Source organism: Typopeltis vanoorti, chromosome 19, assembly GCF_054136105.1.
Source record: "Typopeltis vanoorti isolate ZY-2024b chromosome 19, IOZ_Tvanoo_1.0, whole genome shotgun sequence".
Lineage (NCBI taxonomy): Eukaryota > Metazoa > Arthropoda > Arachnida > Uropygi > Thelyphonidae > Typopeltis > Typopeltis vanoorti.
This window is the reverse complement of record NC_143567.1, coordinates 39,854,239-39,879,452: the sequence shown is the minus strand read 5'-3', so window position 1 is coordinate 39,879,452 and position 25,214 is coordinate 39,854,239. Positions and strand designations below refer to the sequence as shown.

The 25,214-nt window shown below is 34.4% G+C and overlaps 1 protein-coding gene across 3 annotated transcripts in view; it reads right to left on the bottom strand.

The window, feature by feature from the left end:
- Positions 1-25,214, bottom strand: part of LOC150096016 (uncharacterized) — a 381,411-nt gene that overhangs the window by 47,149 nt on the left and 309,048 nt on the right. For all 3 annotated transcript variants that reach the window (XM_090409077.1, XM_090409078.1, XM_090409079.1), the window contains one exon: positions 8,001-8,120. In XM_090409077.1, coding sequence (XP_090265203.1) covers positions 8,001-8,120 — 120 coding nt within the window. The remainder of the gene's footprint in view (positions 1-8,000; positions 8,121-25,214) is intronic.

The following is a 25,214-nucleotide window of genomic DNA, read 5'->3' as shown; positions in this document are numbered from 1 at the left end:
AAAGATGTCCAAAAAACAAAAATTATATCGTGTAAATGGGACATTATATTGAATGCTAGATATATTTGAGGTGCAAGTCTGAAATTAGAATTGAAGAGAGAAAGTAAAAATGCTAGAGTGATTAGGTTGGAAGTGAAAAGCAGCAAAATAGGAAAAATGGAAGTTCTAAAAAACAATGAAATATTACATGAAATGATTACACTCTTGAAGTAACAGATTTTCTATACCTTGGTTCGTTCATCAACATTCTGACACAGTGAAAAGAAAAACACAAAATTCTTTAATACCATAAAAGCCTAATTCTAATAAGTGAAAATTCAAACTTATCACTATAAATACCAAAATTCATCTGTGCAAAACTATATAGGTTCCTAGACATGGAATATCCCTACTCAATGTGCAGTTAATATTGTCAAAAGCTTAGGACAACATGCTTTCAATCAATATTAAGATATACATGACAAGATCACATTCTTAATACTGTCATTCTTAAAGAAAGCCAGAAAAATATAAACAATTCAGAAAAGTTAGGGATTGTGTCAGGGTTCTCTTGAATTGGTAGAAATGCAGAACCTTCCATAGAATTTTCCAGACAATTGTGTATCAAGTTGTATAGATGTCTTGATATAGCATGTGCACTGCAGGAACCAACACTGTTATTCATGGCCTGCTCCACAACGGCAATAGCAACTTTATTCACTTGTGGAATGATTAGTTTGCAACCTCCGCCAGGTCTACCTCCTAACAATCACTTTTCTTCAAAATAACTAATCACAGAGCACATGATTAGCATATGGAGATAGTGGACTTCATCAACATTGGTTCAGGTGATGAAATTCACGGTGATAGTACAAACCTTGTCCAAATGTGCTTTGCTCATGAAGCTGTACTACCTAAACAGTTGTAATGCTGTCACTGCATTCAACAACCTGAATGAAGGGAAAAATCCCATGTCCATCTTCTTAAACCCTCCTGGAACCTGCCAGGCTGTGTGATATGCAAAATATTGCTGAATTTGGATCTCTGGATGGCACTCCATATGGCCTTAAACAGGGATACTTTAATTTTTATCACCATGTACTTCTGGAAGAGAGCCTGATATAAATGTTTTGACTACAATTCCAATCCAGAAATGCTTTCATTATTTATTTTTGGTGGATGTATCAGGCTTCCAATGTTGTGAAGTCTTCATTTCGCTGGCCTTACAATTTTTTGAGGAATTATGGATGCCCATGTCTCATCTCTTCCTGCTCAGGAAAAAAAAATTTGATATCACCAAAACATATTCCATCCAGAACACCAGGTATTTAAGGTGGTTTTGTTTTCCTATGGTAAAAAAAAGTATCCATCCCATCTATTAATGAAGATTTGGAGACATATCCGTGGTTATCTGAATGCACATTTCAGATAACCAATTTTATTTTTTTTTAGACCAATGGGTCACATCAAGTGGAACCAATTTTGGTATATTTTCAGAAATGAGGTCCATATTCATTTTTGCCTCTGATATGCTATATGGAAATTGCAAGTAAACTTTACCATTCATGGATGACGTAATTGTGAGAGGACAGGACAATCATACTTGTTAAAGTTTCCAATTTAACAATTTCTTTAAAGGTGCCTTTTCTGTGTAAAGATGGTTTTACCACTAGACGTTATTGCTATTGTTCTGGTATATTTCCTCTTTCTCTTCATATGATATGTTCTACCCAGTCTTGATTTTTTTTTTAATCACCTTTTCATCCTTCCACCTTTGCTGTGCTTGGGAGTAGGCCAAATGTTCTCGCTCACAATCAGGACATGTTAGTGTTTTGTGTAGTCTTTACTTATGCTCTTTATGGCTGTATTAGGTCAGATTGTAGAAATGCAATACAGTCTGAGAATGTATTGCATTTCTGAAAGTCAAAGCATAGCAAATGGTTTGGGACACCGAGCCAAACAGGAGAGCCGAGGTACCATACTCACGCTGATATGATGTTGAATAAGGTTGATATTTTTGATCAGAACTAGGTGACCATCTCTATGTATAGGAAGGATTCTTCTTATGGTTGTCACTCCTTGGTCTTTTAATTTGGACCAAGTCTCTTTGTTGGAAACTTCTACCTGATATTACTCTTTGAAAAAAAAGTTGGTGGTGGTAGGGGGGGGAGTCATTGATTGGTATTCTCTCCAATAGATGTTGCATGGAGTTGCTCTGCTTCTGGATAGCTACTTTAAAAAGACTGTTCCCCTGAATGGAGTTTCTTAACATATTTCAAAGATCTGCTAACATTTATTTCAAAGATCTGCTAACCATTCTGGATAAAGAAGAGTGACATTTTCATGATTGGAGGCTTGCCTGTTGAATGTATAATTAAGAAAGAAGGTATATTTGTTTATGTGTCTGGCATTTTCTGTTGATGTGCAAGTGATTTCTGTATTGAATTAAAGCTTGTAGAAATTCCTGATAAACATGAAGATGAAAACTTACTCATTCTCAGAAAGAAGTTCAGCACCAGAGCTCTCAACCTGCAAGCTATGACTGTGCCTGGGTGTGGAACAACAGGGCTACCCTGGCACCACAGCAAGCCTTGAGTCTTGACCTAGGACTATGGAAGACTTACTTCAACACCATTTACCCTTGCGGACAAGCCTACCAGTATAGTCCATCTTATGAAAGCAGTGGCTAAATAGGACCACCAGTACTCCCCCCCCCCCATCTTTCCAGATGTCCACAGGTTGCATCTCATAGAAAACATGATAACAAGGCACTGGATCCCAGTGATGGTAGCTGGGAAGATAGGAGGATGACAAAGAATCAGAGCAAAAAAGCAACATGAAAAGCATAGAAAAAGAGAAAAAAATAAAAGGGTCTAGTACCATTACTGGGAGGTCCATCTCCAGCAATAATAGATGGCTTGCATAGAGAGGAGTAACAGATCCTCCCAACCATATTTAGTGAGAATGCAAATTAAACATGATTTCTGAGAAAAATTAAAGGATTGAATAGACAGCATCAAAGGCAAAACGATATTAAAAATGAAGATGTTAGGAAGAAATTGACAGGTGTTTGTTGTCAGTAAGGCTGGAAAAATATCCCAAGATCTAGATAGACTGATTTTGTTACAGTGCCTTGGGAGACTGAAATTTAAGACCTGAGAATGCTGGAATCCTGAGAGATAGCAAGTTGAAGTGGAGGAAGACTGTCAATAGGAAGTTAGAAATAACAATCTTTTAATGTACTACCATCATAGTATCCTGTACATCCCCTTGAGTTTACATATCAGGAATTTGATGAAATTATATCCTTGTTTTAATACTTTACTCAAGAGTAAGTGAACGAAGTTAACATGCGAGGTATCTTCATTACTGGTAAAGAAGCTGATAACTTCATATTAATTGCCTCAGTATCCCATAATGCACAGCATACTTCCTTTTGGATTTGAAATTACATCATGTGCAAAAGCTCTGTTTGCTTATTGGGGCATCTGCATCATATGGTTGCTCTTCTCTATATTCCAAAGATCTGGCCCAAGTCCTAAACAATTCTTTAATTAATAATGTCTTATATGGTGAATAAGTTTGAGCTTATTCTTATCGTGTAGAAGTGCAAATAAAAATCTTTATTCCCTAAAACTTGAATACTGTCACCCTATTCAATACAATGATATTGAATAGGGTGACAGTATTCATCCTGTTCAATGTTTATTTTATAAAATTTTAGCTATTAGCTACTAACTTTACAGCCTCTCACCTCAGTAGTAGTTCAGGTGGTAAAACCACTGCTTATTTACTGCAAAGGTTGAGAATTTGCATTGCTTGTGTGGTCCTTGAGTTTATGAGGCTTGTTTATTTTCATTATTTTTTTTTAATCAATAGTTGCATTTGTAACAGTAACAGTGTGTATAAATTTTTTTTTTTTTTAAGTGTTATGCTAGTGAAAAATAATGTACAGGGTGTCCCAAAATTCACGCAAGATTTAAATTTAGCGCCATTTGTGCAGCAAAGTATTGCCAACGAGAAAAAAAAAGACACCATGACAGCTCAGGGTTTTAAAAATGACCACACACAGCAAAGAGAGTTCGTTGAATGGATTATGGAACAACAAGTGGATGCTTATTTTTTGAACAAAATCATCTTCAGCGATGAGGCTCATTTTCATCTTGATGGCTTCGTTAATCGACAAAATTGTCGCATTTGGGGTTCAGAAAATCCAAGAGTGATTGTAGAGAAACAAATGCATCCACAACGTGTCACTGTTTGGTGCGGATTTTGGGCTGGAGGCATCATCGGTCCATTCTTCTTCGAAAATACGGCTGGTAAGGCAATAACAGTTAATGGTGCTCGCTATCGTGACATGATAATCCAGTTTTTTGTGCCTAAATTGCAAGATATGGATGTGGACGATATGTGGTTTCAACAAGACAGTGCCACATGCCATACAGCCCGAGAAACAATTCAATTACTGCATGAGTCATTTCCTGGGCATGTAATTTCCTGTTTTGGTGATCAGAATTGGCTGCCCAGATCATGTGACTTAACGCCGTTGGACTTTTTTCTTTGAGGTTTTTTGAAGTCTAAGGTTTATGCCAACAAGCCCGCGACCACCCACGCCTTGAAGGAGGAAATGGAGCGCTGTATCAACAAAATTCAGCCACATTTATGCAAAACGGTCATGGAAATTTTCGACAAAAGAGTGTGTATGTGCTAACAAAGCTGTGGAGGCCATTTACCCGATATGCTATTCCATGCATAACCCTATACTGTATAGTTTATGAATCAATAAGAAATTACAATTTTTAATTAAAAACCTGTGTTTTCTATCAAAATTACTTCTTGCGTGAATTTTGGGACACCCTGTAATTATAGGCATATACAACAAAATCTTAATATTTAATGAGCTCACAATCATACACTTATTTGCAATTAAGATTTTATAACAGATCCTAAATATGCACACACTATTCAAAATCAAATTAGGATACAAAGTGCACAACAGGAGTATGTCATAAATCTCGACCTCCTCTTGCTTTCCCCTTTGGGTCAGTGAAATCTAAACTAGATAATTCATGCTTTTTTATCCATTTTAAACACATGAATATCATATGCAAACCACCAAGATATTTAAAACTAGTCTCCCAAAGGCAGCACAAATGTCTTGAAAGCAGCAGCACTAAATTGCAGTATTATGATGCATGAAGAGTTCCTTGACAAAAATCTTTTAATTTATTTTATTTTTTAAATTAAACACAATAGTAAAGCAAAGTTTTCATTTCTTTTCAGTGGAAAATTCTCACCAACTTTGTATGGCACAGTAAAGAAATATGGACATGAAAATGAAAGTCATCACCTGATATAAACAAGATATAGTTCTCTAATTGCAAGAACTTAGTTGGAAATGTTAATGCAACTTATTAACAGCTTTTCAAATTTCAGATACAAAAATCTGTAAGTCCCATTTTCTTTCTCAATAAATGCCATAATCAAATAGCTGTGACAGACCACAGTTATACATAAAGATTCTTCCTCCTTATACAAACTATATTAAAGAAATGTCAGTTAAAAAATGTTTTTAATTAAAATGTCAATTAAACTGCACTATTCTTTTTTTTTTTGTTTTTTTCTTGTAAATTATAAGATAGCAGATATTTTGTAGTGTTGTGTGCTCATTATTACGTATCTACTGCATTCTGAATGAACTAGGATAAGCTAGTAACTTAAGAGTAAAGAAACTGTGTTCTATATTTACTGTAACCACACATAATGACATACATGATAATACAACATAATTAGATATTATGCTATCTGGGGTCTTGCCCAGTAATAAAAGATTGTTTTCATCAGGGAATGAAGCAAAGTGTGAAAAATCATCTAAACAAACCCAATTAAATCCCTAAGTAGAAATTAACACAGGCACCTGCCACTTCTTGTACATCTAAATATCAAAGAAGTAGTTTCAGATTTTTTTTTTTTTTTTAAATATCTGATCCGCACCTGAAAGGTCACAACACCTATAGCAAAGCAGTGTCATGTGTGGGGGGAAGAGAATAACAAGAAAGGAAGATAAGATCAAAAAAAATATAGCAAAGAGAAGCTCTAATAATTATGCTAAGCACTTACTTAGCATTACTGTTTTGCCAGGTCATACACTAGTTATTACTAGGGATGCACTGAAGTAGGATTTAGCCAAAGTATACTGAATTAAACATGTTTTTTTTTTAAAAAAAACTCATTAAAAATTTATTAAAAAAAATTTTTTTTTTTTAATGTGTACATTATTTTGTTCATAAAATTTAATTAATCATGCTTTTGTCTTTGGCAGAATATTCATTCGGTTCTTAAGAGTAATTATCAAAGAGCCTAAATGTATTCATTGTTTCCATATTTTGCTATAAAATATAGAATCTGTAATCTATGTAAGACAAATATAAGCTTCTTAGCTCTATAGTTTAATATTTTATTACACCCCCACCTAGAGATCACTTATTATGAATTGTATTTTTCATAAGTGAACAGCAGTCAGTTCTTAAGAGTAATTATCAAAGAGCCTGAATGTGTTCATTTTGGTGCTTATTTAATTTTCTAACAAAGCTTGGTTATGATGTCAAATGCGCTTTTGTCTTCTATTCCATGGGTGAGTGGAATAATTTGCCCTTAGGGATAGTGAGTGCCCCCACGTTCTCTCCCTACCTTCCATATAACAAAACATTTCACCAGATGATATCGTACAACACCCATTCAAAGTTATAGACCTCTATCATATCATCCCTCTTTCTCCTATTAACTAGTCTGTAATCCACATACTTGCAATCTGTCCTCATAATCTAAATACTATCCAGATATAAACTTTGTAACTCTTCTTTGCACCCTTTCCACAGCTTCTTTATCTCCTTAGAATCGGAGACCAAATCTGTGCACAATAATCCAGGTGTTATCAAAGCTTTAAAGAGGCAGTTTCTTGTAGTATAACCCCACTAATATAATATGCCACTGGAAATCATACCAAAGTGCATAACTTTACACTTATTAACATTAAGATGACAGCCATTTTCGTTTGCCCCAGATTTCCAGCCTATTCAAATCATCTTATAAGTACTGAATACCAATAGCATCCCTGATTGTCCGGCCTATCTTCGCATCATTGCCAAACAATTGCACATCTAATGTTAGACCCTGCCTGATATCACTGAAGATACCACACAAAACAAAATATATAACAGAATAACTTGGTATGGTTGAGTGTTGGTTGAATAAATTTATACAGAATACAAGAGAAATTAACTGAAACACTGAACTAAACAAGCAGTATATAAAACAGTTTCAAACAATTATAATTTATGGATCTGAAAGTAGGATGAGAAATAAGCAGTTCTCAAAGACAGAACAGAAAAATTAGAATTGTATGGAATATTAGGTGAGTGAATGATGACAGCTATGCAACAAAAACTAATAATATTAAGATAAAAAGGAATTTGACATATTCTGGAATATTAATGTCTTCGTAGCTAATCTAAAGATGACATGGTCACTTCCAAACAAAATAGGGGATGAAAGATTAACGAAATAGGTGTTTGAAGAAAGACCTGTTTTGTTAATTTTGCACAAATAGCAGGGAGGAAATAGATAGGGAAGAATTCATGCAGTTAGGAGAGCTTTAGAAGAAAGAAAATTTAGCCATTATTAAATCGAAGACTTCAAGATTAAGAGATCAATTTACAAGAGAAATGTTGGTAGCAGACCACTAATGAAATATTAAGCATGTGGGATGACTATCATCATAATATTTGGTACACTCTTGCAAATATACCAGAACAATGTGTTAGACCAAATATGGCACACACACAAAAAAAGAATAACAAGATGACATAGACAAACTGATTTGCACTGCCTTAGAGAACTGTAAATTAAAAGGTGGTAATGAAAACTTATTATGCAGGACTATAATATATCCCTTGATAGCACATACTAGGAAATGTTGAAAAAAATGCATGATTCGTGAGATTAAGTCATTTCATACTTGCCTCCTTTTTAACTAATTTTGTTCTTGCATCATCCACTGACTGACTTTTGCTGTGAGATGGAGATTGAGAAACTGAACGGTGCTTAACAGGGACCGGAGACATCGAAGGTTCCCTTTTTTCCTAAAAGTTTAATACATAAATATATTGATTATTAACTAATCAATTCTTGTATTAATATCTCTTTATATTGATGCTGTTATTTCAGTTCAAATCTGTTTCAAATAATATGCAAGTGACAGGTGGGATTTTACATTTAGTAAACAAATGAAACATAACAATAAAACTGGAGCATAACAGCAAAAATAGTATTCTTTATACAGTCAACTCTCCCTATAGAGAATATTTTGAAATAGTTTATTATAGTGGAGGTATACTAGAACTTTTGCTTTAGCACTAATGCAATTGAGATTTCACTGGGACTTTCATTTATTACCCTATTATAATGAGTGAGTTCACTACAATGTTTTGCATGTGTGAGAAATAAGTTTTTCATATCATGAATACATTTAAATTAAATCAGTTATTAAATTAAATTAGTTATAATTTCCAATAAAGGAAGTTTTAAACAAATCAATGCATTCATGTAGTTCAATATTAGTTCAATGATCGAGGAAAGGAAGGAGTAGCGATAGCATTCAACACCGAACATGAAGAAGGCATTGGAAAGAAGTTTCAAGTAGAGTTATGTGGGCAAACTTCAAAATAGGACAACGAAACTTATTTGTGCCTATGGTCCTTCCACAGAATTTTCTTCTAAGGAAGAAGTGGAGTTTTTTTTTTTTTTTTCATTAGAACAGGTAGCTAATATTTAAAAAAAAAAAAAAATGGAAAAAGTGGTATTTGTTGGAAACCTGAACAGCAGAGCAGGAAATAAATCTCACCAGGAATATAGGAACATTTGGGGAAAATTTGGAGAAAATTACAAAGCTAGTAATGGTAGGTATTTGCTGGACTTCTGCTAAGGACACGGACTAGCCATTACTAACACCATGTTTCAACATAAAGATGTGCACAAGTTCATATGGAGAGAAGACACAAGAAATAAGAAAAGACTCATTGACTAAGTCATCGTTGATAGTGATATCATAAAGCTGGTTCAGATTACAAGTGTGTACAGAGAATTTGAAATTGGAAGTGATGGTTACTTAGTAACTAAGTTACAGCTTTTACAAGTAAACTGTACACTCAACTATGCAAACATTATTAAAGAATTGCAGGCGTAAACTTCAGTGGCTAATTGGTTCAAAAGACATATTTCGAAGATAGCAAGAAATTCTGGAGGTTGTTGAAGAAGCTCAGAAATACAGGAAAGAGTACTCTAAAAGGAATTAGAGATGATAAAATTGAAAACTGGAAAAGAAGATATCCTTAAAGTATGGAGTAATTACTTTGAAAAATTGCTAAATGAAATAAGCAGTGATAGCACAGGTAAAAAACACTTAACAGGGATGCAGTCATGAATACATATCCATACTTGGAGTAGAAAAGCCATCAAAAGCCTAAAATGTGTGGAGTAGATGATATTCTACCAGAAATACTAAGTATGGAGGTATAAAAGTCTTACAGTGGCTGCATTGCACAGTTCAGAAGGCCTGGACAAAGGGACAAATTCCAGATGATTAAATTAAAGTACCAATATATAAAAAGGGAAATAAAACTGAATGTGAGAATTTCAGAGGTATTTCTATACTGAGCATTACTGGTAAGATTTATACTTAAGAAATGGTCGAGAGAAGGATTGTGGAAGAGAAGCTTAGGGAAGAACAGTCTGGATTCAGGTCAAATAGAGGCTGTCAAAATCAGATTTTCACTTTACGACAAATAGTTGAGAAATCATGGGGATATAACAAAGATCTGATTTAAGTTTTGTAGATCTGGACATGGTGCCAAGAGAAAAGCTATTCAAAATGCTACTAGTTATATGGTTTTGATGGGGCATTATATCAAGCAATACTTAGTCTTTATATGAGTTGTGAGTCAGCAGTTAGAATTGAAGGAAGATGGTTTAATGTTAAATCTGGTGTCAGACAAGGATGTACATTATCCCCTCAGTTATTCATTATCTATATGGATCACATCATGAAGGCAAGTGGTATCAAAATTGGAAATGTTAATGTCATCTCTTAATATCAGCTAAATAAATCTGCTACAAGTCTGCCAGATTCCCTGACTAAATTGAATAACTACTGTCATAGATATGGTGTGAAAGTCAGCAATAACAAGACAAAGACAATGAAAATAGGCAGAAGCATTGAAAATATCAACTTCTTTGTGAATGGAGAACCTATAGAACAAGTAAAATATTTCAGCTACTTAAGCATGATTTTTAGTGAAGATGGTAATTAAATATGGAAATAGACAACAGAATCAACAAAGCTGGTATGGTAGGAAGTCACCTAAATAAATTTATATGGAATAAGAGAGAAATTGGTCAAAACACTAAATTAGCTGTATACAAGGAAGTGTTCAAACCAATTTTAACTTATGGATCTGGGAGTTGAGTTAGAAGTAAAACACTTGACCAAAGACTAGAGGGTGCAGATATGAGTCCTGAGAAAGATTAGGAGCATGAATAGATGGCATCAACTTCAATATCATATTAAAAACAATGATATTAGGAAAGAACCAATGTCAGCATCCAGGAATAGGTTAGCACATGGGTGTCAAACTTGCAGCCCATGGCGAATATTTTTGCGGCCCAGCCAAATGTTTGCCAATGAAAGTGATTACTACATATAGCAGTGTTGCATGCATTTCCTTTACACATAGGCGAACCATTTCCCCCCACTATTTCTACCATCCGATTATATAACTACTATCACGTGCCAGTGCCACACCAACGTCTATTCGTCAGTCTTGTTTGAACTGACTTGTTTGGTGTGCGTAACAGGAAATATTTTGCTTTCGGTGAACAAGAAAAATAAGTTTACTTACATTACGCTTATTAATTTATGCAGTCATTTAGTGTCTGGTAAGTTGATGTTCAAGAAAAAATATCAGTTTTTATTAAAATGTTCTATTATTTTATGTGAATGATTATTAATTTTTATCAGTTCCTTTGTATTCAGCATGTCTATCAAAACCAAGTGATAGTAATAAATGAAAAATTGTTGACGAACATCAAAATTTCCAAGAAAAGTGGGTATTTTTGCTGTGAAGTAAAAAATAAAATAATCTGCTTAATATGTAATAATGTTATCAGTGTACCAAAGTTATACAACATAAATCAAAATATGATAATTACGAGGGATTTAAGAGACAAAAGTTGAAAGAGCTCAAGTTGGGACTGAAAAAACAACAGTTCATGTTTACTAAAGTATTACCAGAAAGTGAAGCGGCGGTGCATGCAAGCTACGTCTTGTCGGAGTTGACAGCTAAACACTCTAAACCTTTTACTGAAGGTGAGTTCATTAAGGAATGTCTAATTAAAGCTGTAGAAATTATTTGTCCTGAAAATATGAAGGCTTTTCAAACAATCTCTTTGTCTAGAAATACAGTTGCAGAAAGAATTACTGATTTGGCCGACAATTTAAGTGTTCAGATCAAAGCAAAATCATCTAGTTTTGAAGCTTTTTCCATTGCCTGTGACGAGAGTACGGACATTGGGGTGTAGCTCAATTAGTTTCTTCGTGCTTGCGACACGGATTTCAACATTTTTGAGGAATTATTGAAACTAGTACCAATGCATAACACTAGTACAGGACAAGATATATTTAATTGTGTTTTTGAACTTCTGCAAAAATACAATCTACCTCTGTCAAAATTAACTTCTGTAGCTACAGAGGGAGCTCCTTCTATGACCGGAAAAAACAATGGTTCGTGGCATTACTGCAAAAAAAAAAAAAAAAAAAAAAAAAAAGTGAAATTTATGACAAATCCAAGATTCATCATATGCATTGCATTATACATCAAGAAGTATTATGTGCGAAATTAATAAACATGGAAAATATGTTGACACCTATCAAAAAAATCATTAATTTCATAAATCTCGAGGCTTAAATCAGCGACAGTTCTCTGCTTTCTTAAGTGAATTAGACAGCAAATATTCTGGTTTGTCCTACTATAACGAGGTACGTTGGCTATCCTGCTCCAAGATTCTTAAACAATTCTGGGACTTGAAAGAAGAAATATGTCAGTTCTTAACTAAAAATCAAGACACAAGCCTGGTTTTTGACACAGTGTGGTTGCAAGATTTATTGAAAAATGAAGATTTAACGCACTTTCCGACATGCATCATGAACAAATCAAGTTTAAGTGAAACTGCATCGTATCAAAAATACGCAGAAAAAATTGTAAACCTTAGAACTGAATTTGAAACAAGGTTTGCAGATTTTAAATTTTTGGAAGACAAGTTTTCTTTGTTTTCTTCGATTTTTTCAATAAATATTGAATCAGTACTTAATCAAATGCAAATGGAGCTAATTGAAATCCAGTGCGATTTAGATTTGAAGGCAAAATTCAGTGAAGTTGGTGTGTCTGGATTTTACAAATATTTACCTGCCAGGTTTAAAAATATTCGAAAATTCACATATGAAATTATATCCATGTTTGGAAGTACTTATCGGTGTGAGCAGTTATTTACAATTATGAAGGGAAATAAGTCTCCTGTCAGATCCAGAATTACTGACATTCACCTTGGATCAGTTTTGAAAGCAATCACTGCGAACAAGATTTCCCCCAAAGCAGGAAAGATAGTAGCAGAGAAGAGATGCCAAGTATCAGGGAGAAAACATTAATTTTATCATTGTTCTTGTTCTTTTTTTATACTGTACTTTTCAAAATAAACCTGCGTTTTTATGAAAATTTAAGTTTTTGTTTTTTGCGGCCCACATAAACTTAAACCTCATTTATTTGGCCCGTGTTAGCCTTTGAGTTTGACATGCTTAAGTTAGCAGAACTAATCTCAGATGGTCATCATCATCATTTATTTATAATTTTAAAATTATAAATAGGGAAACCAATCAAAACAAATAAGTAGTCTGTGTATACTAAGATAGGACTTGGAGGTTGTTATGACGTGAAGGAAAAACCAGGCTTCTCTGTCATATGCTACTTGCCATATCTCTGATATAGAGAGTTGGGAGGAAACAGCGAGAATATTGCTGATGTATTTCCAATATGGAGTTCGGGGTCTGCCTCTTTTTTCCATCTGTAGGGGCGTAGAGGACTAGAGCATCAAAGGGTACAGAGGGTGGATGTCTAAGTTGGTGGCCAAGCCATTTTATTTGGTTTCTTTAAACAGTGCTGAGTAGAGGATTTAACCTCAGGTGGTATGGTCACTTAAACAGAATGAGAGGGGAAAGATTAGCAAAACAAGTGTATTCTGCCAGGTTGGCAGGAAAAAGACCCAGAGGAAGACATAGGCAGATTGATATGGTAAAAAGTGCCATAGAAGATAGAAATATAAGATCTGATAATGTTGGAGTCTTGACAGGTAACAGATTGATTTGGAGGAAAATCGTAGATTAGAAGTTAGTAATGATGTAAGTTTTTCATGTAGTACTATCATATCCTGTACACCTGTTGAGGGTACATGTCAAGAATTTGATGATGATTGAAGACTAGAGACCACAGATATGAAGTTTCTGAGAAAAATTAGAGGAGTGAACCAATGACAGAATCATATCAAAAATGAAGATATTTGAAAGGAACTTAACATCATTAGCATTCAAGAATGTGGTCAGCAGAGCTAATCTACAGTGGTATGGCCACTAAACAGAACGGGTGAGGAAAGGTTAGCAAAAGAGGTGTTTGGTGCCAAGATGGTAGGAAAGAGACCCAGAGGAAGACCAAAGTCTAGGTAGATTGATTCAGAAGAACGAAATGTTAGACATGACAATATAGTAGTGCTTAGAAGTAATAGACTAATTTGGAGGAAAATTGTGGATAGGCGATTAATAATATTGTAAAGTAACTTGTGCTATCATAGTAATCCAATCAGCCCCTTGGGAGTATATATCAGGAAATCGATGATGATGCTAAAGGCTGTTCAGCCGAATTGAGCAGGCCTTTGACATGTTTGTATAACTTGAGTCACAGCTCAGGAAAGGAAGGCATGTATGCCGGTTCTGTTGTATGAGGGTGGTGCAAAAACCATTGCGTCTAACTATTGACTTATTGGTATCTCTGATGTGGTGGTGAAGATTTTAGAGCAGTTGGTAAGAACTCACATACAGAAATGGGTTCAAGACTCACAGAAGGACGGCCTTTTCCAAATAACAATGACTACATACCTATCATCCTTTTCTCTCTCTCTCTCTGAAGATGTCCTCATAACATCGATTATTAGCCCATTCCACACACACACACATCCATGAGAGGAAATTATGTTTCCTAATCACTCTTGCTCAGTTTTCTGGGGTAACCCGAGTTCTTCCAGTTTGCAAAGAGCTATACAATCACAATTATGCTCCAAGATCCCTTTATCAACTTAGATGTTTCTATCAAGTCTCCTCTTTTGTCTATTATTCAAGTTTAGAAGACTTGCAGTCCTTTAGTCTATCCTCATACATACAATTCCATAGGTCTGATATTATCTTGATTACCCACCATGAATCTTTTCAACTTCCTCCTCATCTCCTCTGAACCTAAGTGACCATATAAGACTACAATCAAAACTTTGTACAGTGGAAGAATAAGTTTCTCACACCTTCAAGTTAGTCCTCCTCTCAATGTGATGACTTAACTGGGAGCCTCCATGGCTCAGTCGGTATAGATGAAGCCCTTTGGTCAGAAAGACCTGGTTCCTGTCCATGACGTGAGGAACCTTTATCTGGTCTCTTTCGAATAAAGGTGAGTTAGCAGTCTCATACAGAGGTAGAGGGTTTTTTCTCCCGTAAACTCAGGTTTTTCATCCCTCAAAACTGGCAAACCAGGAAGTAAAACACACAATTTACAGACAAGAATACTTACAGGCATAAGGGTAATTGTCTCATCTTCGTATTACGGTTAGGAAATCCGAGGATACTTGGAAGGCCATGGGCACTTAAGTGCCTGTTAAAGCCATTGGATGGATGACTTAACTGCCTACTCTCATCCCCAGGTTTCATTTACCACTTCTAAATGTAAATTACAGTTAATAAAATATACCTATCAGTTTAATGTTGCTAAGTGCTAAAACGCATAATTTAGCAATCAGCACCTTTAAACTAATATTTACAGTCATTTGCAAATAGAATGACTTGTTCAGATCAGTCTGTCAAGATTCTGTATCACAATTCATCTTACTATACATTTTAACATTTTGCCATTGGCAAATAATTGCATATTACTAACCAGATCAACCTCAACATCATTAATATACATGTTAAACAACAATGGCCCAAATACAAAATACTACAGTATCTCACCAGTCACCCTCCTCCTCGTACACTACACATCAACATAACTCTGATACCTGTCAATCAGCTACTTAATCCATGTCATAAGCCTATTTTGCATACCCATCCCTTTGAGTTTGTATAACAACCTGGATCATGAAATGGAATGCTATAAAATGCCTAACAAAATCAAAAATTGCTCAGTATATCCATTCCCCTTATCCAACTCTACCATCACTAAAATAAAACATTGCTTTTATCCTTTGATGTCTTTTATCCTAGCTGCAATATTGTATAATGAATTATCTTGCCTTCCTTCTACTCAGTTATTTGGTGGTAGATGACATTCATTGCCTAGAGAAACATGACAACTACCCTTGCTTATTAGGTACCCGAATTGGCTGCTTCCATGTATCGTCCCAAGAGCAAAAGAAACCAGGGATTAGTTTCCACCCAGTCATCTAATATACAGTGTGAATGACATCCTTTGATAGCTTGTCAGACATATTGTAGAGATCCAGAACCTTCCTCACGATCAAGAGTGCAATAAAGCAGTTCTGCAGGCTGGCCACAATACTGGGACTGAACCTGGTGGTAAGGCATTTTTAAGGCTTCCTGAACAGTATACGATCCATAATCTGGCTATCAGATTGCACCTGGATAAAGATTATTAATGTTTTGTAAAGGGCACTATTGCAGCCGCATTATGGGATGGATACTGGATGTGCTCATTATTGGCAATGTGTTTAAGAGTATCTCCTCACATGGTAAGTTTCCCTGCTCTCTTTTTCTCTTCACTTCTAAAATACTAACATGGCAGTAAACCAAAATAAATATAGTATCACTACAAGGTTAAAATATATATATATATATTTATTTACAGAGTAACTGACTCGGTTAAATGACATGTTTAATATTATTAACCGACTTAAACATTGAGGAAAAAAAATACAAGAGATTTAATAAGGTTTCACTACTAGTTTCATCGGAAATGCCGACTTCGTCAAGTGAATACAGTACCATGGAGAAAACAACATCTTAAAAATATGTTGTACTTTAGACAAAACAGAGTTTAGAACAAGTGTAGTTGTGTTTGAAATTGAGTCCGAGCATTAGTTCTAGCGTGTAAATGATATCATGAGTGCACCAAAACTGGATTACAGCGCTATGTGAATCGGGCAGGCTTAACTGAGATTGCTGTTTAGATGGGCAGGGTCGAGAGCTATTTCTTTTGATTCCAAGATACGTCTTTCTAATTCATTGGAGCATTACCAGACAAATAATCTCCTCAAATCCACCTACCACTCCGTTCTCTTCATCCACTTATTCTCCGTATATATATGGCCTTCCAAAGATCCACAAAGAAAACACTCCTCTTAGACCAATAGACCATTGACTCCCCTAGTTACAATCTCTCGAAATATCTCGCTTCCTCCTTAAAACATCTCACAGGAAAATCCTTTTCATATATCAAAAACTCGGCTTATTTTGTCTCAAAGATAAAGAACATCCAACTTAACAAAGCAGACAGAATGGTAAGCTTCAACATAGTCTCACTATTCACCAACGTTCCAACCCAGGAAGTCCTTAGTCTTTTAAAAAAAGTTACCTAAAAAGATTTTTGCCTTACTTTTGCATTGTGTGGAATCAGGCTACTTTTTTTTTATTTGACGACAAGATCTACAAACAAAACAGCGGTTTGGCAATGGGTAGCCCTTTGTCTCCGGTGCTAGCCAACATTTTTTTGGAAGATTTTGAGGAAAAGGCAATTTCCTCAGCGACACTGAAACCCAAAATCTGGCTACGTCACATGGACGACATTTTCCTAATTTGGGAGCCAGCCCAGAAAACTTATAAACCTTTCTGGATCATTTGAACAATTTTCATCAAAATATAAACTTCACATCCGAACCAGAAGTTAATGGTGTTTTAGCTTTTCTAGATATAAAATATACTAGAACAATGGATGGTCCCAAGATTTCTATCTTTAGAAAGCCAACACACACCGATAGATACCTACATGCTTTGTCTCACCACTACCAACCTCAGAAATTAGGAATTATTTCCACTAGCTCATCCTTGTTGTCAGAAGAAGAGGAACTTCAACAGGAACTTAGTTACCTCAAAAGGACTTTCTTAAATAATGATTACTCTCCTAAAAATATCTATAATCGTCTTAGTAATGAAGATAACTTAAACCCAACAGCCTACATCTCTTTACCGTATATAAGTTCTCTTTCTCCTAAACTAGTGAAAATCCTGCAGAAATTTAATGTTAAAACATATTTCTCCACCTTTCCAAAACTCTGATCTTACCTCAGTCAACCTAAAATAAAACACAACCTTCTTCAGTTCCCAGGAGTATACAAAATCATTTGCAGCTGCGGCAAACCATATTATGGCCAGACAGAAAAGTCCATCTCTCCCCGCCTAGAAGAACACCAACATGACATTTCTTATAACAGAGTCCATGCTAGTGCCCTATCCAGCTACATTTTATTCTCGGCCAATACCAATGTTGAAGGATGACAACATCAAATAGACTGGAACTCAACTTCAAACATCCATAAATGCTCCGACGAATTAGAAAGACGTATCTAGGAATCCAAAGAAATAGCTCTCAACCCTGCCCATCTAAACAGCAATCTCAGTTACAGCCTGCCCAATTCACATAGTGCTGTAATCCAGTTTTGGTGCACTCATGATATCATTCACATGCACAGTGCTTTCACGCTAGAACTAATGCTTGGACTTGATTTCAAACACAACTACTACTTGTTCTAAACTCTGTTTTGTCTAAAGTACAATATATTTTTAAGATGTTGTTTTCTCCATGGTACTGTATTCACCTGACAAAACTAGTAGTGAAACCTTATTAAATCTCTTTTATTTTTTCTCGGTTTAAGTCAGTTAATAATTTTAAACACACACACAACCAACATTCTTGTTATAAGCATCATCATATTCTTGATATGTACCCAGATGTATGAATGCAGCATATTACAATAGTGCTACATGAAGAGCTCATGTCATTACTAAGTTCCTATTACCAGATCTTATAATTTGGTCCTCTAAGGCAGTGCTTCCCAAACTTCTGGATGCAGGGCCCCCTTTGGAAAAATTAAAATATTTCATGGCCCCCCTCCCCCCCCAAAAAAAATCGTAATATAGACATATGTTATTATAATATTTATTGTATTTATATTCAATACAAAACATACACGGCGAATATTGCAAAAATCAAATGCAAATATTACATTTTTTAGCATCTTACATACAGAGCACATTACCTCATTTTTGTATAGATAGATATATTGTTATTGTATACATTTGCAGTACAAGCACATGAAACGTAAAACGATTAGTAATAAAGAAAGAATTAAAAATATAAAAGAAGTTTAATAACAATTTAATGTGTTTCAATACTGCTACACCAATATCAGGTGAAATATTTGAAACTGCAATTCTTAGATTTCTGCTTTGAAATGAAACTTATATGAATGAGCATATATTTACTAATATTCATTAAGCGCCGAAATACGCAGTAAGCAGAATTTGTGAACCCACACCAATGTGTGATTTTTTCCATTAAAATATAACAAAAAAGAAATAATAAATAAAAATTAAATACATTTCTTTTAAGATAAAAAAATCTACTTAGTCAACATTTTAAATTTGTTCTCATTATTTCATGGCCCCCCCCCTCAACAAAACTTACGGCCCACAGTTAGGGAAGCACTGCTCTAAGGCAGTGCTTCCCAAACTTATGGATGTAAAGGCTCCTCTGGAAAAATTGTTCTACTTGTTCTAAACTCTGTTTTGTCTAAAGTACAATATATTTTTAAGATGTTGTTTTCTCCATGGTACTGTATTCACCTGACAAAACTAGTAGTGAAACCTTATTAAATCTCTTTTATTTTTTCTCGGTTTAAGTCAGTTAATAATTTTAAACACACACACAACCAACATTCTTGTTATAAGCATCATCATATTCTTGATATGTACCCAGATGTATGAATGCAGCATATTACAATAGTGCTACATGAAGAGCTCATGTCATTACTAAGTTCCTATTACCAGATCTTATAATTTGGTCCTCTAAGGCAGTGCTTCCCAAACTTCTGGATGCAGGGCCCCCTTTGGAAAAATTAAAATATTTCATGGCCCCCCTCCCCCCCCAAAAAAAATCGTAATATAGACATATGTTATTATAATATTTATTGTATTTATATTCAATACAAAACATACACGGCGAATATTGCAAAAATCAAATGCAAATATTACATTTTTTAGCATCTTACATACAGAGCACATTACCTCATTTTTGTATAGATAGATATATTGTTATTGTATACATTTGCAGTACAAGCACATGAAACGTAAAACGATTAGTAATAAAGAAAGAATTAAAAATATAAAAGAAGTTTAATAACAATTTAATGTGTTTCAATACTGCTACACCAATATCAGGTGAAATATTTGAAACTGCAATTCTTAGATTTCTGCTTTGAAATGAAACTTATATGAATGAGCATATATTTACTAATATTCATTAAGCGCCGAAATACGCAGTAAGCAGAATTTGTGAACCCACACCAATGTGTGATTTTTTCCATTAAAATATAACAAAAAAGAAATAATAAATAAAAATTAAATACATTTCTTTTAAGATAAAAAAATCTACTTAGTCAACATTTTAAATTTGTTCTCATTATTTCATGGCCCCCCCCTCAACAAAACTTACGGCCCACAGTTAGGGAAGCACTGCTCTAAGGCAGTGCTTCCCAAACTTATGGATGTAAAGGCTCCTCTGGAAAAATTAACATATTTCACCCCCCCCATCGAAAAACAAATCTTAATACAGATATATATTATATTTATTGTATTTATATTCAATACAAAACATACACAGCAAATATTGCATAAATCAAATGCAAATATTACGACATACACATCTGACATGGCACACTTAGTCTTATAACATTTTAAATTTGTTTTCATTATTTCAAGGTCCCCTTCAACAAAACTAACAACCCCCCAACAGGGCCACAGCCCACAATTTGGGAAGCGCTGCTCTAAGGCACATCTTACTGTATTAAGCATTGATGATCTGTTGGTCTTTCTCTAAGTATTTTTACCTGCTATCTGGCAAAAAAGACTTTTGCTAATGTTTCCTCTTCCTTACTGTTTAAGTGACCATATTATCTGAGATTAGATCTGCTCACACATTCCTAAATGCTAACAATGTGGTTCCTTTCTAATATCTTTGCTGTTTTAATATGATTCTTCTACAGATGCCATCTGTTCATTCCCCTAATATTTCTCAGAACCCTATGGTTTCCAGTCTTGATTTCATTCCTAACCCAGCTCACCAATTCATAAATTAAAATTGGTGATCTTGTTAGATTAAACTAGCTGTCTTGTGTACAGCTAGTTTAATCTAACTTTTCTCTTATTCCATATAAAATTTATTCAACTGACTTCCTATCATACCAGCTTTGCTAATTCTGTTGACTATTTCCATATTTAATTTGCTATCACTAAAAATTGTACCTAAATAGCTGAAATGTTTAACTTGTTCTATAGGTTCTCCATTCAGGAAATACAGTTGATGTTTTCAGTGTTCTGTCTATTTTCATAGTGTACCTTTTTATTGCTGATTTTTATATTTAATTTATTACAGCAGTTAATCAAGTTATCCAACAGCAGATGGTGCCAAATTAGGACTTTAATTCTTTGGGTTGTCTGTTATAATTTTATATCATTTCCACTATTAACTAATTGTTGCTGTATGCACTCTGAAGATGTTGGGTATAAAGTAAAGAAATGTTATCAGCTAAATGAGTAAATAAATATTGTATTAACAGCCTTATCTGGATAAGGATGTAACAATCATAAGTAAATAAACAAAGTTGCTAGACCAATATGTGGCACAACATGCAGAAACGATGAAAATTACACAAACAAGTGAATGAGACAAAAACATTCAGAAAATTGAATGTGTAACAATATTTAACAAAATTAGAAAGACACAAATCAGAGAAAACTGCACAGCACAGACCATAAATAACTGCATCCAAAAATAAAAAGAATGGAAAAGTCACATAGAAAGATTGTGAGATTGGGAGAGAGAAAAAAAATTAAATAAATAATAAAAATAAAAAATGAAATAATAAAATAAATCACTGAATATCAAAGGGAAAGATGGCCCTTAACACAACAACACTACATGCAAATAGGCATAATAGACAAAAACTATTTAAGAGACAATAGTGAGAACAGTCAATGAAATATTACTAAGTATATTATCAATTAGAAGCAAACTTTTAATGCCTCTCTTTGTTGATAATCAGTTTCTCTGTGTAGTTAAACTTATTCTGTTATATGTAATTCTTCTATGACTGATCACAGTAGCTAACGAACCAAAATTTCTCAATTATCTTAATCTTTAATTAAATAAAAATAATTAAAACACATTTTCATTCTTCATGCTGCTTTTACACTTTTGTGTGCTCTAACTATGAATTTATCTGGTTGCCAACTATAGTTCGCCCACCGATTTGAGGTCCCTCGAAACTACTGCGCATGTCAGAAAAAGGAGAATCCATTCCAATAATAGGGTAATCAGTCTGTCTTCTGGGATGTAATAATAAACAAACTGAGTTTGTTTATTATTACAGGTTGGAAAATTTAGCTTTTCTTTTACGAACATTGCTGTTTTTAAAGTGTAACTATTTTGCTTGTATAACAGTTGGAAAAATGTACGTAGAGTGTTAATACGTGCAAATACTGCGTTCTACATAAAACAATGTCACTTCACTCCATGATAAGTTTCCTTTTATTCTGGGACATTTTAAAACAAAATCCGATTTCATGAAGTATTTTCCTTAAAGTTTCTCTTTTCCAAGAAAAATTAATTTTTTCTTTAAGCACAGGAATCAATTTCGGAACAGTTGGCACTCTTTTCTCGACCACGTAAAATTCGTGAATAGTTCTTATAACGTCTACATCAAAATCATTCAAAGCTACGGTTTCGATGGTTTTCTTTCTCTGGCGCTTTTTTTTAGGAGATTTAAATTTTGGCTTACCTTCACCTTTTGATTCCCTACGAATTCTTTTAACAGTCAACCCCGATACGCCCGCAATTGCACTTGCACGTTTTATGACTTGAGAAAGGAGAACAAGAAGACGGCCTTCTGACGATTTTTTTTTCGCAGAATGTCAGCACATTATTCAATATTCTTTTGCAAGAGCTACTGAAACGTGTAACAATAGAACTTGTTGACTGTACTGGATCCATCATATACAAATTAATAATAAAAAAATAATGCAAAAAGAGAACAACAAAAATCAAGCTAGTACTAGTACAGCGACAGACAAGAAAGCACGTGATTTCGCATGTTGGCAACCAATTCGTACATCCTTCATTTCTTTCTCCCCTTCAGCATGAATCGACTATTCTTGGCACAAAGCCAAGAAGGGACCTAGAAGTGGTGGGCGAACTATACCAACTGCTGATCTGGGTGGAAAAATAGTATCATATAATTCTGAGTTATACAATATCCCATCTTACAAGATTTATAGTAGTTCACATGTTAACGATAGTGACTGATGTAGCTATTAGTGCCAATAGTGAAAAGGTATTATACAGATTGCCCACAAAATTTCATCTCAATAAATGAATAATGTAGCAGATCTTAAACCAAATGATCATCTAACCTTTTGGTAGAAATGCTGTTGAATAAAAACTTCAAACTAGAATAAATGTCTTTTCCTTTATGGTTACACGGTAATCAGAATTCATTATAAAAATTATGGAAACATAATTTTTATAATTTTCATACCCTGTTAGAGTAAAACTTCAGTTTAATATAAACCAAAATAATCAGTTGATGTTTCAACTTTCACATTAAGGTCATCATCTGGAGTATACACATATACACAAAGAAACAAACTGCACTACAATCTATGTGGTATGCTAAAGTTGCATTAATTTAGTCAATCCATTAAAACTACTAGCCTGACCTCTGGTGGGGGAAAAAAAACCTTACTACATCAACACTAGAGTTCTGTTATTATATTATCTATTTAGTTACAAAAAATAAATTAAGCTAGAGAGCAACATGTCGCTCATAATTACTCATATAAGTATACATATAAATTAAAACAAAACAGTACGGATAGTGGCCAATAAAAGCTGAAATAATTGCTTGAAATCAGAGTTTGTTGGAAAACTTGAAAAACTAAGTAGGCTGAATGTGTGCCATCCACATTCCTGGGAATTTTAGGCCACCATTATTGTTAAGATTAGGATAGTTAATCAAAATTTCACGGGCTTCTGTTTAAAGAACAGGTCCTTTTCCAAACAATTTGGTGTAGGGCATTAAGAGCATGATCTGTAGAAAGTTTATGTAGGAAAAGAAAGGGGGAAGAGAGTTCTGATTTTCAATAGTAAATTGTATATGCTCATGTTTGTTCAGGTGGCTGAGGGAGGTGTTTAATGTTTGGTAGCCATGTGGCCAGATAACGAAAACATTGTCAACATATCTAAGCTAAACTGTAGGTTTTAAAGTAAAGGAATCTAGAGCATGTTGCTGAAAAACTTCCATATAAAGAACACACAACACATCATAAACAAAATTAAAAAACAAACACTTGGAAAGATGATTTATTAGTCAGTTTTGACATTTCTGCCTTTTCACAAATGTTCCAATCCGTGATACAATTCTCCTCTTATAGAACAAATTTCCTCCTGACATTACAGCTCTCTTTGTCCACATGCTCCATTCTGGTTACTTTGTGTGGCAAAATAATTTTTATCTACAAAAAGAAGGTATGGGCTCACCACTATCCCCCCCCCCCCCCACACACACACAATTGCACACTCTTATATGGAAGTTTTTGAGCAATGTGTTCTAGATTCCTTTACTTTAAAACCTACAGTTTGGCTTAGATATGTTGATGATGCTTTCATTATCTGGCCACACAGCTGCCAAACATTAAACACCTTCCTCAGCCACCTAAACAAACAACATGCGTGCACACAATTTACTACTGAAATTGAAAATCAGAACTGGCTTCCTTTCCTGGATCATCGGTTACACATCTTCCCTCAGGTAGTCTATCCTCCACTGTCTACTGTAAGTATACACATACCAGCCAATATATACATGCTAGCTCATATCACTACCCTTTTCAAAAATTTGGAGTCATAACACCCTCAAAAACAATTTGCTCTAATGAACAAGCTCTTAAACAAGAATTACAAATTATTAGCAATAGATTTGTAATGGCTATAATTACTATTCATAAAACTCAACAAAAAATACATGTAGTACATGTAAAACCATAGCTATCCCATATATTAAAGGGTTATCAGAAAAACTAAATAGAAATCTACACCATTATAATATTAGTGCCACTTTTAAACCACTTATAAAATTAAAAAAACATATTCAACTCCTCTAAGGATCCTCTCCTTACCCCCCCCCCCCATTGGCTCACCCTTGAATTCATTGTATTTATTGCACCTGTAACTTACCTTATATTGGTGAAACTGGACATGCCTTACTATGCTATGGAATCCCTGCCCATAAAAAAGAACACAAACGACACATTAAATTTAATAATTTTGGTGAAGCAGGCCTCTCAGATCACACTCTCCACACCTCATACTAAATTGATTGGAAAAGTATCTGTTCTTTACATCATACAAAAACCTGTATGAATGCACATTTAAAGAAGCCTGTGAGCCATCCTAATCTTAACAATAATAGTGGCATTAAAAATCCCAAGAATTTGGATGGCACAGATTCAGTCCACTTAGTTCTTCAAATTTTCCTGCAAACCCTGACTTTAAGACTCTAAGCAATTATTTTAGCTATTACTGGCCACC